At 41.4% G+C, this 14,064-nt stretch overlaps 1 protein-coding gene across 1 annotated transcript; it reads right to left on the bottom strand.

Moving 5' to 3' along the window:
- Positions 1 to 2,528: 2,528 nt before the first annotated feature.
- LOC137281512 (uncharacterized) lies at positions 2,529 to 13,846 on the bottom strand. Its single transcript, XM_067812777.1, has 3 exons — positions 13,445 to 13,846; positions 4,076 to 4,167; positions 2,529 to 3,713 (listed from the first exon to the last, which is right to left on the bottom strand). Exons 2-3 carry the CDS (start codon positions 4,140 to 4,142, stop codon positions 3,325 to 3,327), a joined length of 456 nt encoding a protein of 151 aa, XP_067668878.1. The 5' UTR covers positions 4,143 to 4,167; positions 13,445 to 13,846; the 3' UTR covers positions 2,529 to 3,324.
- Positions 13,847 to 14,064: the final 218 nt, after the last annotated feature.

Below are 14,064 nucleotides of genomic sequence, written 5' to 3'. Positions count from 1 at the left end.
CTGTTGTTTATATCTCAGCACATCCTTATTTCGAAGTTCCTCGTATGTAAGACACGTGATTTGTCCTTCATGGACATACCGATGGGGTACATCTTGTTGTATAGTGCTTGCTGAACAAGTGAAGTGATTTTGCATTTAGGCAGCTGTGTAACTCTTCTTCAGAAGACATGATCTGGTTGGTCGACATTTGGTCTTTCTCGCATCCCTGCAAGAATGTATCAGCACTTTCACATATAGATCGTATCAAACCACGATTTATACCGAGACTAATTTAACCAGCTGTATAGTTTATAGTACATGTATCTACTTTACAGTCGTATATCCGGCAGCCATTTGTATAATAAAGGCCATTGTGATGTACGTGAGAGCTGTAAGTTACAGCTGTGTAACATACCTTTGTACAATAGTTCAGTTGATGGGCTTAATTATTAACTGTTCGTATTTCGAAGTATTTCTGTTTGTAGAGATGAGCGAATTAACGTTGTTAGGCAGTTAAGAATTCATGCTAAACAAACCCTCAAACAAACTGAAAGGAGACAGTATTAATTTAGCGAGTTGCGATTCAGCAGGATATCGGGTTATCATTGTTCACAGTTCAAACAAGTGCTGTTTTACGAGCACGGCTGTTTTACTTTTAGTTCACCGAGACATTGATGACAAATTTGTCATTTTCTTGTAAACTGTAGAATAAATTCTAGGATTCATGTAATGAACTTGCAGTTTGCAATATACGTGATATAATAGGCGTAACATAACCGGTATACGTATAACATGAATTCAGGAAAGATAGCACATATCGCCAACTTAACCTCGGCGTTTGTTCAAGTGTCGTCAAACGACGTTTCTGAAAAACATCATTGGTGATTTGGTGACAAAAATGCTAGTTAGTTGCCTTGTATAGAGGACAGAACTTGACAAGAGGGTCATTAAATAAACTATTTAAACATTTATCTGATGGTTTGGAATTGAAAACAGCTGCCATTTTTGAAAGTGACCCCCGCACGAATAGCTCCAACGCAAATATTATTGGTCTCTGACTCTCCCTTCTCACCGGGGCTCCTTTTTTACTTACAGTTACTGTATATATCCAGAGAGAAGATATGACTTGTGGAGGACAATGCGCACTCGCCCTCCTCAGTTCAATAAATTTCATGTGTTAGGGTTCTCAGGAAACCTACGTTTGAATCCGACGTATCCCTTACGTGTTAACATTGAGTTCCGGATTGTTACAGTTTGACTGCTGTGTTTCTTATCGCATCGTGTCTTCATTGCCAGGTGACACAAAATAAGGTTGTTTTGATGCTGCTCCCAATTGATTGGCTGTTAATGTTGCGAGCTTATCAAGTCATGTGTATAAATTTTTCGGTCACATGATTCACGCCATGTCACAGTATGTGTTCCTCTAGCTGTACGTTTTTGCCGTTCTGGTCATCTTCCGTTTTGATTTATGCTTTTGCTTTCCATTAACATACTGTAGAGACCACGTTTTGGTTGTTAAATATTAAGATATCTGCAATTTCTCAACACATTATCCATTATCTCAGTTTGAGATTACAAGCTAACTCTAATTTATTTCACGGCATCTCTAATTATTTTCAAGATATCATTAATGTGCTTCAACATATATCCTTAACTCTTTCCTTAACTCGTGATATCATGACTTTTATTGGAGATATCTATAATTATATGTATTCGAGATATCTTCAGTTCAGTTCAGGATACCTCTATTTTCATTTTAGATATCTGTAAAACAGATATCAGTATTTGTGAATAAATGTGAAAGCGGCTTGCCCCAGTACATGTCCTTTCTGTGGCTACTGGTGTGGACCCGAAGAAGAAGCTCCGCACACTGATGATCAGTCCTGGAGAGGGACCCATGTTCAGTGTAGGTACTTACTGATCAGGCAAGTAGTAGGAAGGGGTTGGATGGTTGAATATATGATAACGGCAAAATATCCTGTGATATATTTGCTGATGTCGGTGTCTATTCTTAAGTTAGTGTTGAGGTGTTTGTTTATTGGTGTTTTTTTTGGGTAAATGGTATACGGTTTGTCATGAAAGAGAAATGTATGTACTGTCCATGCTTAAACCATGACTAAACATGTAATGGCAATTTGTACCACTGAACGACCATGCACAAGACATTACATATGCCTCATTGTTAAACGGACTAGACGTTTTTGGTTCAATTGTTGTTTCCTACGTGCTACACACAACTCGTCCATCTCGACATTCCAGGTTTAACTGAATGGGCGGGATGTGTTTGATCCCCAAAAGATGAAACCTTAAACGAATGCATTCATACATTATATATTTAACGTGTTTTCCAGAGAGGTGTGTATACACCCAACCAAACATCCTGGTGGCGACGAGATGTTGTCCTTTGTTGTCGGTTGAGAGCACCGTCTATCGACTATTCGCGTTCACCAAATCACCGTTGTTGTTCAGTATTCCCATTATCTAACCGTACAGGTTGAATCAACTCGTAGAGCTACTAAGTCGGTACCCATAAATGAGAAATGCATAAAAAGAATATGAATTCGTTCATTTATTATTTATTTAATATGAAATCATCTATATATTTATGTAATAAGAAAATGCAAAAAGTGCTCAAAGATAAAAAGGTTGAAAACTTTGAGAAATCACACACACACATCTAACCCTTTTCAATAACTCATAAAGGTTTACCGTTTCTGTCATAATCTGACTGCATATTTCTGCACGTGAAGGGCTAACTGTTGTAATGGGAAGATTTCAAGTACACGCGTAGACACCTCAATGTTCCACCTTATTGTCTTGGTTGTAAGGTGTCAGTATATATCTAGGAAGTATCTTGGTTGTAGGGTGCCAGTATGTGTGTAGGACTCGCCCATGACTTCTACGTGTGGCCACACGACTGTGGTGGTGCTCACACAGCGCGGTCTCAGTCAAGTGAGTAAGAGTCAAGGGGGTTTTATGCCGTCATCTATGGCAAGTCGGCGTAGAGTGATATGTGATAACGGGAAGCGTATGATATCAATATCTTAATTTCCATAGTTAAAGGTAAACTGTCGCAGAACCGAACCAAGCTTGTGTCTAACAGTAGGTGAACACACCCCAAGTCCACGTGGGTACCCGTTTTCTATGTAAGCATGAGGCTTTGGACGTGTTAGTTTGCCTTGTGTTGGATGACATATTTCAAGGATAAAACCCAACGGGTTGAGGCCCAGACATCACAATATCCGCACCTTCCAAAGACGATCTGACGTCTTGCCAAATACTGAAACAACTTTGATTACCATGTTCTGCAGTAACAGAGGCGGTAAGAAAGGTATTAAAATTTAATCAAAAACATGAAGATGTAAAACGTGCAAGAATTATGAAAAAAGTTGTGAAGACATATGGGGAAAACACTCGTGGCTGTGATGCGGCGTTGATGTTAACATTTGTGCCGGAGAGGCAGCGTTTGTAGTAGAAGCCGTCCACTTCCAAACAATAGTGCATCTTATTACAACAATCGGAGGGTCTGCGGCACGTCCCCCAGTAGTTGGAGCAGCATTTGTTGTGTGAGCCACACTTGAGTCTGTCCTCGCACTGGTAGGTGTACAAACAGCGCTGGTGGAGCACGCTCTTGGTGCAACGGGCATCGGTGCCGGGGTGACCCTGTTCGCATCTCTCGCTGCAACACTCCCGGTCAGAACTGCAGCCTTCGTTAGACCATTTGCACAGAAAGCCTGGAACAGACACATTTAGAACGGAGTATATGTCATAAAATGTTCTGTTTCAAAGTCACGAGGACATTCATTGTCACATTTCTTTGTAGCAGGTGGAATAAACATGTGACTGGTAGAGGTAACTGACGGTTCCACTTAGGAAGGAGACGGTGGAAAAACACTTCGTTTCTTTTTAATCGGAAATACTTGTAATCGTGTGCGATGCATCACGCGATACATTGAACATATTAATTAAGTCACTCAGCTGGACATATATGTTTACGCTGTAAGACTGCGTCACTGCCAAAGATGCATACCACAACTAGCCGACTTGTATTGTGACATAGTTCCCATATGTATTAAAAACATGATGGGTTGGTTACCTTCTACTGGCAAGGTGGTGAAGCCCAGAAACGCTGTCACCTGCAATAGCACCGTCGACAGTCGCATCCTGGCAATCTGGCCTCCAGCATAGCTGTAACAGCACAATATTACCACATTATGCCATTCTTCAAAGCAATCCAAATCACATTGTATAGCTTTGACAATACACCATCAAACACATTATTTAACTTCATCAAGAACATTTTAACACTCACATCCATGTAATAAGCATTAAACAACTTAAGGACATATCATAAACACGGCACACTTGTAACAAAAGTCAAACACTGCACAGCTGTAAAAAATGCTTAACACACCACACATCCGTAACACATGCTTAACACGCTACACTTCTGTAACAAATGCTTAAAACACTACACATCTGTAACACATGCTTAACAAAAAACACATCTGTAAGAAATGCTCAACACACCACATATATGTAAGAAATGCTTAACACACTACACTTCTGTAACAAATGCTTTAAACACTACACATCTGTATAGAATGTTAAACACTACACATCTGTATAGAATGTTAAACACTACACATCTTTATAGAATGTTAAACACTACACATCTGTATAGAATGTTAAACACTACACATCTGTAAGAAATGTTTAACACACTGCATGGCTGTAACAAATGCTAAATTACACAGCTATAACAAACGTTACACAACACTACACATATGTAAGAAATGTTCGTGTGCTGCATAGCTGCAACATGTTAAACATTACACATCTGTATGTTTAACACTATACAGAGCAGTAACATATGTTAAACACTACAGAGCTGTGGTATATATTAAATACTACACAGCTGTAAGAAACGTTTACACACTACATTTCTGTAACATGTTGAATACTACACATCTGTCACAAATGTTAAATATTATACGACTGTAGCAAATGTTAAATACACTACACGACTGTAACAAACGTTAAATACACTACACGACTGTAACAAACGTTAAATACACTACGCGACTGTAACAAATGTTAAATACACTATACGACTGTAACAAATGTTAAATACACCAAACAGCTGTAACAAATGGAATACACTACATAGCCGTAACACAACTTAACATATCAGGCAGCTGTAAAAGGTTTAACACATTCATCATAGTTATAAAAAATGTTAAATCCATAACAGAGCTGCAACAACATTGTACCGATATAACCCAGCTGAGGCAACATTTTGCACACTGTATAACTGCAACACTGTCATATTCATTGAACACCTTTATCAAAACTAAACTGTATGATGCCCATTTCAGATCTCAATGTTAAAGACGTCACATAACCCAAATCTTAGGTACTTTAGTCAGTTATCGTAAGATTACACTTGATTCATTTCTGTTCCAAGCCAATAGCTTACACATTCTATATCTGCACTAACACAATAGTTTACAATTCTATATCAGCACTAAGACAATAGTTTACACGTTCTATATCGGCACTAAGACAATAGCTTACACTTTATACACCTGCATTTAACCAATTTTCGACAACCAAGTCAGTGGATGATACATTTAATATCAAGCCAATTTAAGAAATAGTATGTGTCTGAAACAAGGCAGTAGTTGCCACAACTGTACCAAGCCAGTAAATGGTCAATTAGACACATGTTGCAAGACCATGCTTGATATCTAATACCATACCCTGTGTGGTCCTATAGTAACGCATTATGAAATCAGTGGATTACAGCTGACACCACAGAACAATAAACAATGAAGTACAATATTATGTCAGACTGGGCCTGCTTATCAACGGTGTGTTCACTGACCACTAACAGACCAGCAACCACGACAACAAAAACCAGTGTTGAGCATCAGCGAGAAAGGCATGGGCCGGTTTATATGAACAAAAGAATGTTTCTTTTATGTTTGGACACCTATCGCTAATACATGACAAGAGGGAAATTGAATTTCCACGTCGAATTCTTTGATGCTATTTGCGGGCGTTGCTGCATCTCCCGACGTGGCAACATTAGCGTACTACAGCCATTGCATAACCCACTGGTCATGGAGAAAGATTGTTTCCAGACAGTTTCCATTATTTATACAGACAGAAGCTTTAAGGTCTATGCTTGTGTTGCTATCGTGCATGCCATAGACATGTATCATACTTACAACACACTGACTTTTATATTTTCACACATGTATGCCAACATTTACATGCCTCGGATCGTTTGCAACCTACTGGTGTACATACTGGCTTCATACATATAATACGCTGGATATGGACATATATACCACAGCTGTGATAGCCAACGTACTGATGTAACTATACGGATGAAACAACACTGAGAATTGCTGTACAGTGGTGGCAGAGGTAAAGCAGTTGTTGTGTCTCTCTGCGTATGGGGCGTAATTACTTTCAGCGGCCATAGCATGACATACGGCCGTTTTTCACCCGAACGTATACAGTAGGAGTCCCAATACAGCATTTATGTAGGAGATATCTTGATTTTACTAGGAGCTGAATCCACACATGCTTATGCAAGACGACGATGAAGGTGATTGTCAGTGAGAAAATTGGTCGATAATGGCATCACATTCCACAGTGATGAACAAGTAAAGAGATAATTGAAGCAGCGCTGTGTTTCACATCGTTGACTGCAGCTTCAGCAGTCGGTCGATTGTGACGTAGGGATGTTTTGTGGGTATGAACATTCAAGGGTTTATCCACCATGTTGGAAACTAGAATGTTCTTGTCGAGGTCGTCGTCATTATCGGTTCGGGTTATCGTGGTTGTATTGACAACTTGGGATTTCCTAAGGGAATGGTCTTCCCACCACGACTGGCAGCAGAGATAGATGGTGATGGCGTAGCGACTTGACAGAGGCTGTAGAGAATCAAACAACTATAGCACTATAGCAATCAATAGCCATGAGCTGCAGTAGGGACCAAGCACTGGGCTACACAGGGTTATGTCCAAGTCACTGATGAGCCTTCTAGTCCGCCACACTGCCTTGAACTGCGGCATGACTGAAAGAAAGTTAAGTTTAAGTCACTGTTTAATGACCGACCGTCAGAGCTCCTATCGGGCTTAACCTCTATCCACCCCGACCTAGTAGCAGGACCTTTCCCATCCTTCATACATAATACAGACATGTAGAACACCAGTGGACATACCGTCTTGTCTGCATGTCAACATCATTGTCTTAAACAATGGACTCTGGCATGATGGCAATTAGTTACTGGTTACAGGAAGTACAACAACCTGATGTAGCCTGGAGTACATAAACCCTGTACAACAACCTGATGTAGCCTGGAGTACATAAACCCTGTACAACAACTTGATGTAGCCCGGAGTACGTAAACCCTGTACAACAACCTGATGTAGCCTGGAGTACATAAACCCTGTACAACAACCTGATGTAGCATGGAGTACATAAACCCTGTACAACAACCTGATGTAGCCTGGAGTACATAAACACTGTACAACAACCTGATGTAGCATGGAGTACATAAACCCTGTACAACAACTTGATGTAGCCCGGAGTACGTAAACCCTGTACAACAACCTGATGTAGCCTGGAGTACATAAACCCTGTACAACAACCTGATGTAGCATGGAGTACATAAAACCTGTACAACAACTTGATGTAGCCCGGAGTACGTAAACCCTGTACAACAACCTGATGTAGCCTGGAGTACATAAAACCTGTACTACAACTTGATGTAGCCTGGAGTACATAAAACCTGTACAACAACCTGATGTAGCCTGGAGTACCTAAAACCTGTACAACAACCTGATGTAGCCTGGAGTACATAAAACCTGTACTACAACTTGATGTAGCCCGGAGTACGTAAACCCTGTACAACAACCTGATGTAGCCTGGAGTACATAAACACTGTACAACAACCTGATGTAGCATGGAGTACATAAAACCTGTACTACAACTTGATGTAGCCTGGAGTACATAAAACCTGTACAACAACTTGATGTAGCCTGGAGTACATAAAACCTGTACAACAACCTGATGTAGCCTGGAGTACATAAAACCTGTACAACAACCTGATGTAGCCTGGAGTACATAAACCCTGTACAACAACCTGATGTAGCCTGGAGTACATAAAACCTGTACAACAACCTGATGTAGCCTGGAGTACATAAACCCTGTACAACAACCTAATGTAGCCTGGAGTACATAAACCCTGTACAACAACTTGATGTAGCCTGGAGTACATAAAACCTGTACAACAACCTGATGTAGCCTGGAGTACATAAACCCTGTACAACAACTTGATGTAGCCTGGAGTACATAAAACCTGTACAACAACTTGATGTAGCCTGAAGTACATAAAACCTGTACAACAACCTGATGTAGCCTGGAGTACATAAAACCTGTACAACAACTTGATGTAGCCTGGAGTACATAAACCCTGTACAACATCCTGATGTAGCCCGGAGTATATAAAACCTGTACAACAACCTGATGTGGCCTGGAGTACATAAAATCTGTACTACAACCTGATGTAGGCTGGAGTACATAAAACCTGTACAACAACCTGATGTAGCCTGGAGTACATAAAACCTGTGCAACAACCTGATGTAGCCTGGAGTACATAAAACCTGTACAAGAACTTGATGTAGCCTGGAGTACATAAACCCTGTACAACAACTTGATGTAGCCTGGAGTACATAAAACCTGTACAACAACTTGATGTAGCCTGGAGTACATAAACCCTGTACAACAACCTGATGTAGCTTGGAGTACATAAAACCTGTACAACAACCTGATGTAGACTGGAGTACATAAAACCTGTACTACAACCTGATGTAGCCTGGAGTACATAAACCCTGTACAACAACCTGATGTAGCCTGGAGTACATAAACCCTGTACAACAACTTGATGTAGCCTGGAGTACATAAAACCTGTACAACAACCTGATGTAGCCTGGAGTACATAAACCCTGTACAACAACCTGATGTAGCCTGGAGTACATAAAACCTGTACAACAACCTGATGTAGCCTGGAGTACATAAACCCTGTACAACAACCTGATGTAGACTGGAGTACATAAAACCTGTACTACAACTTGATGTAGCCTGGAGTACATAAACCCTGTACAACAACCTGATGTAGCCTGGAGTACATAAACCCTGTACAACAACCTGATGTAGCCTGGAGTACATAAAACCTGTACAACAACGTGATGTGGCATGGAGTACATAAATCCTGTATAACAAATTGATGTAGCCTGGAGTACATAAACCCTGTACAACAACCTGATGTAGCTTGTGAGCTGTACAAGGCTTATCAAGCTGATGTAGCCTGGAGTACAAACACCAGTACAACGGCCTGATGTGGCATGGAGTACATAAATCCTGTACAACAACCTGATGTAGCCTGGGAGTTGTACGGGAATTAACAATCAGATGTAGCCTGGAGTACATAAGGCCTGTACAAACACCAGTACAACGACCTGATGTAGCGTTGGTTGTTTATGTCAAGATTTATAGTTTCCAAGCTGCAAGATTGACAAGAATGGCGTGGTTAATGATTTTATCACATGACCACAGTACCCAGATTATCATTGCTTGTGGGCCTGATGAGATGTTAACCTACTTCAGCTAAGGAAGTCTGTCTACTGTGACTATGTACGAGCCTGGTAGTCTGATGTGCTAGCGTCAGCAGTCACTGACAAGTCCTGGGCGTGCCAATAAGACACCTTGGTCACATGTTGGCCGTGGCGGCGTCGACTCTCACCCACACCACGGGGGAGACAAGATTACTTTATCTCAAAAAGACATTGTCAGATGTCACGACACACAGCTTATAAATCCCATGCACCGTTAACTCGATAACCATTTGCCGGAGGCCATGTGCTGCTCTGACATTTCCCCAATGAAGAATGCTCGGGACATTCTTGAAGGTTCGTTCTGACTTGAAATCACGCCGTAAACAGAATAGGTGGCTAAATGGGTAAATGTCCTTTGATGAAAGAACAGATGGCGAACACCAGGGTTGGTCAAATACCCATCTTAAACACCATAAATCATGTCTTGAGAAGTGGAGGCAGTGACCTCGGGACTGTCGCGAAGCTGTGTCCAACACACTGATCAATTAACCAGTGCAGAGGTTAGAGCTTCCAATGCTCACAAGATGTCAGTTACATGCTTTCCTCATTATAACACGAAGTTTGATTACTGTTGTTGTTTGTGTATATAGCCGTTCTAACAGCCAATGACTAATCTACAAATGGTCAGCGACAAACATTACCATTGTTGTTGTTCCTCTGTTATAAGGTAATTAGTTGAATAGTTTCCTCTACCATTTATTATAGTAAGCTGGCAGTTTGTCAAAATGCAGGTGCGCTAAGGATTAATGTTAAATGACAAGCGCTTGACAAACGTAAGCAAACGTGTTTGTAAGGAGGATCTATACACAGTATATACATTGGTAATGCATCTACATTTCAAACATACATGTCAACCTCTGCGTGGCATAAACATCTTATTACATAGGATAATGTGAGCTAAGCACGCCTTTAATCAACATCTTCATTGCCCGCATTTATTGTATTCACAGATAGGTGTAAAACCTGTTCATATTCCACATTTTTTAATGGATCACCTCTTTGCATCACACATGCATGTAAACCTTACATATTGATCACCTCTTGACAACACATATGCATGTTAACCTTATATATCGATTACCTCTTTATAGCAGACATGCATGTAAACCTTATTTATTGATCACCTCTTTACAGCACACATGCATGTAAACCTTATTTATTGATCACCTCTTTACGGCACACATGCATGTAAACCTTATTTATTGATCACCTCTTTACAGCACACATGCATGTAAACCTTATTTATTGATCACCTCTTTACAGGATACTTGCATGCAAACCTCAGTCAATCACGTCTTCATGCATCTACACCTTCATAATCATGATTACACGATGCCATTTTAGAAAGTGGTCAAATGCAACATATACCATATTTGGGATTTCACTTTCTTTCTCAGTAAAGTACAAATAATTCTAGTACTTTTTTGGTTGAGTCCCATCCGGGATTCGAACCCGCACCCTCAGATTCAGGCACCTAATCGCCAGCACAAAAAGTCAGCCACCTAGCGGTGGAAGTCGCGCAGGCTGAGCGGGCTAGGCGGCTGACTTTATGCTGGTGATTGGGTGCCTGACTCTGAGGGTGCGGGTTCGAATCCCGGATGGGACTCAACCAAAAAAAAGTACTAGAATTTGTACTTTTCTGAGAAAGTGAAATCCCAAATATGACATGTTGCACCTTCATAATCGATCACCTACCAGCGCACATGCATGTAAACCTTATTTATCGATCACTTCTTCACAGCACACACAGATGTAAATCGCTGTCCATTTTCACTCCAGATCAAACCCAGACCAAAAGTTCATGACAGAAGTTGCTTGCATGTGACGATTAGAACACACCCCATGACATAAACCGGTTGCATGTGACGATTAGAACACACCCCATGACATAAACCGGTTGCATGTGGCGATTAGAACACACCCCATGACATAAACCGGTTGCATGTGACGATTAGAACACACCCCATGACATAAACCGGTTGCATGTGACGATTAGAACACACCCCATGACATAAACCGGTTGCATGTGACGATTAGAACACACCCCATGACATAAACCGGTTGCATGTGACGATTAGAACACACCCCATGACATAAACCGGTTAAGTCCATAAGCCCCATGTGAACAGCTATTGCTGGTGGTACATATCCATCTTATCTAAAATATAATACTAAAGGAAAACGTAACTGTGCTTCAAAAACGAGAAATATAGATGATGTGTTACTGAGCAGAGCCATACTGTTTAGACAGTTGTGTGATCTATGTGACATTAAAGAACAATTTCATTGTCAAAATTCACAACGTTGAGCAATTGACAAAGTGACATGCCCTATGGAGAGGTGGTATAACAACTCAGTTGAGGATGTCGGTATCGACCGTAATCAACATCTGCATTCGTCCGCATCTTGTCATACATTAAAACCGGACTTCCATTTGCCTGCAACCAACAGGTTGAAAGCTGTTAATGAAAGCAGATTCATTAAGCTCGTTAATACATTACTGGAGATAAGTATGTACACGATCATGAACAGGACATTTGGTGAGCATGATTGTGTGGCATGCATGTTTCCTTTTGTTTGTGTAACAAAAGTCTCAACGACTCCCTTTATAGTACCTATACCCCGGTCTGTGTACACTGTTTATACTGCATTTACCCCCGCGGTGCTCAAAGGTCCTCCAGCTGATGATACTACCAGTTGGCTGGGTAAGGTGAGCTGCATATCACATGCAGTCCAAGTCAACTGGTACTCTGTGCCGGGCCGATCAGATATCGTGTCATCTCATCCTGGCTCACTAGGTAGCCAGTTCATGGACTCCCTGCTGTGTGCGACAAATCTGGGATGCACGACGCAGGTAGGTATGCACAGCTGTCGCATACTGGCAATTAATTACTCTCCAGGCAGCTACACATATTCTGCATACATGATGGGGTAGATAGTGTTTCTCTATTTAGCTCAAATAGAGACAGCCAAATTTAGAACGATGGAACTGACAACACGATCTGGACAAATACGGTTCGGGTAATATGGTTTGGACAATACGGTTTGGTTAATACGGTATGGGCAAATATGGTTTGGACAATACGGTTTGGTTAATACGGTATGGGCAAATATGGTTTGGACAATACGGTTTGGTTAATACGGTATGGGCAAATACGGTTCCGGTAATACGGTTCGGGTAATACGTTTTGGGCAGTACAGTCTGGGCAATTCGGTTTGGACAGTACGGTTTGGGCAATACGGTTTGGGCAATACGGCTTAGGCAATACGGCTTAGGCAATACGGTTTGCTAGTTGGAAAGGTCCTACTGGGTATAGACCTGATATTGTGATGTATGGCCGGTGCAGCAGATATCAACACAGACGTATCCACAAGTGATTCTCAAACACATCGACCGCATTCACAAAGTCACATGCGGGAATACCCAGTTGTAAGGACTTCTGTGTAGCAGCGGAGGACGTTTCCATATAGACCGATTACGGCATTGATCGGCTCCTAACAGCATTCCAAACATTCAAAGAAATGAGACATATTTGATTGTGAAATGAACACCGCCTCAGTTTAAATTAGAAAAAGGTGATCATGTTACCGGTCACTAGCATCAATCTTGTTTTTAAACAATGGAATACAGGATATTGGCTGTATATTTGACCAATCCTGGAGTTATTTGAGGACCGACTATTGTAGACACTCACAGAACATGTCATCAGGTGACATCAACTCGTGACATTTCCAGTGTCAACAACTCGGGAGAAAAGCCAAGAGCCCATACCTCAGTGTGACAGTTTAGTCCCTCTGGCCGTGTAAATCCATGGTGTGTAGATAGTTGTGGATCGGGGGCAGCAGCAGGACCAGGGACGGCGACTTCAGGAGGATGAATGAATCAAGGGCGAACGGAGGACACGAGTGCCGCGAGATGTTTCCCGCCACCGACTGCAGTCTGGTGCCTACAACCAGGGAGTCAAGTTGAGCCCACCATCGATCGATGCAGCCTTCACTGATATATTCAAATAGCATTCAGCTTCACTGGCATGAGAACCGATGGGGAATAGGCCGTTGTCCACGCCGTGGTGACCTAACTGCTGTATTGGATTGCTGATTGGTTTGATTGCCCTGACCTTACACACGGCGTTCCTACACGCCTCACTCTCCCCACAGTACAGACCTGCTCTGTCACATGGCCATTACGTATCGTTAATTTAAGGTTCAATTTCTTTAATAAAGAAAACATTAACATTGTTTAAAGTGTTTCATAGTTTTCAGAAAAGTCCGCGATAAACTGGATTTTAATAAGAATGGTCAGAACAATAGTAGGAACAACGTGAACATGGAATTTCCTCTAATGTGGACACATGCAGATAATGGCTGCTGATGGTCACATGCCTTTTGTTA

The sequence above is a fragment of the Haliotis asinina genome, chromosome 4 (genome assembly GCF_037392515.1).
Source record: "Haliotis asinina isolate JCU_RB_2024 chromosome 4, JCU_Hal_asi_v2, whole genome shotgun sequence".
Classification (NCBI taxonomy): domain Eukaryota; kingdom Metazoa; phylum Mollusca; class Gastropoda; order Lepetellida; family Haliotidae; genus Haliotis; species Haliotis asinina.
The sequence above is the reverse complement of the archived record's forward strand: the minus strand, read 5'-3'. Positions and strand labels throughout refer to the sequence as shown.

What these genes read in the sequence shown, in the direction of transcription:
- LOC137281512 (XM_067812777.1), bottom strand. Translation starts at nt 4,142, where the DNA reads ATGCGACTGTCGACGGTGCTATTGCAGGTGACAGCGTTTCTGGGCTTC. An exon ending in CACCACCTTGCCAGTAGAAG is followed by an intron (nt 3,714 to 4,075) that starts GTAACCAACCCA and finishes TGTCTGTTCCAG; the next exon opens with GCTTTCTGTGCAAATGGTCT.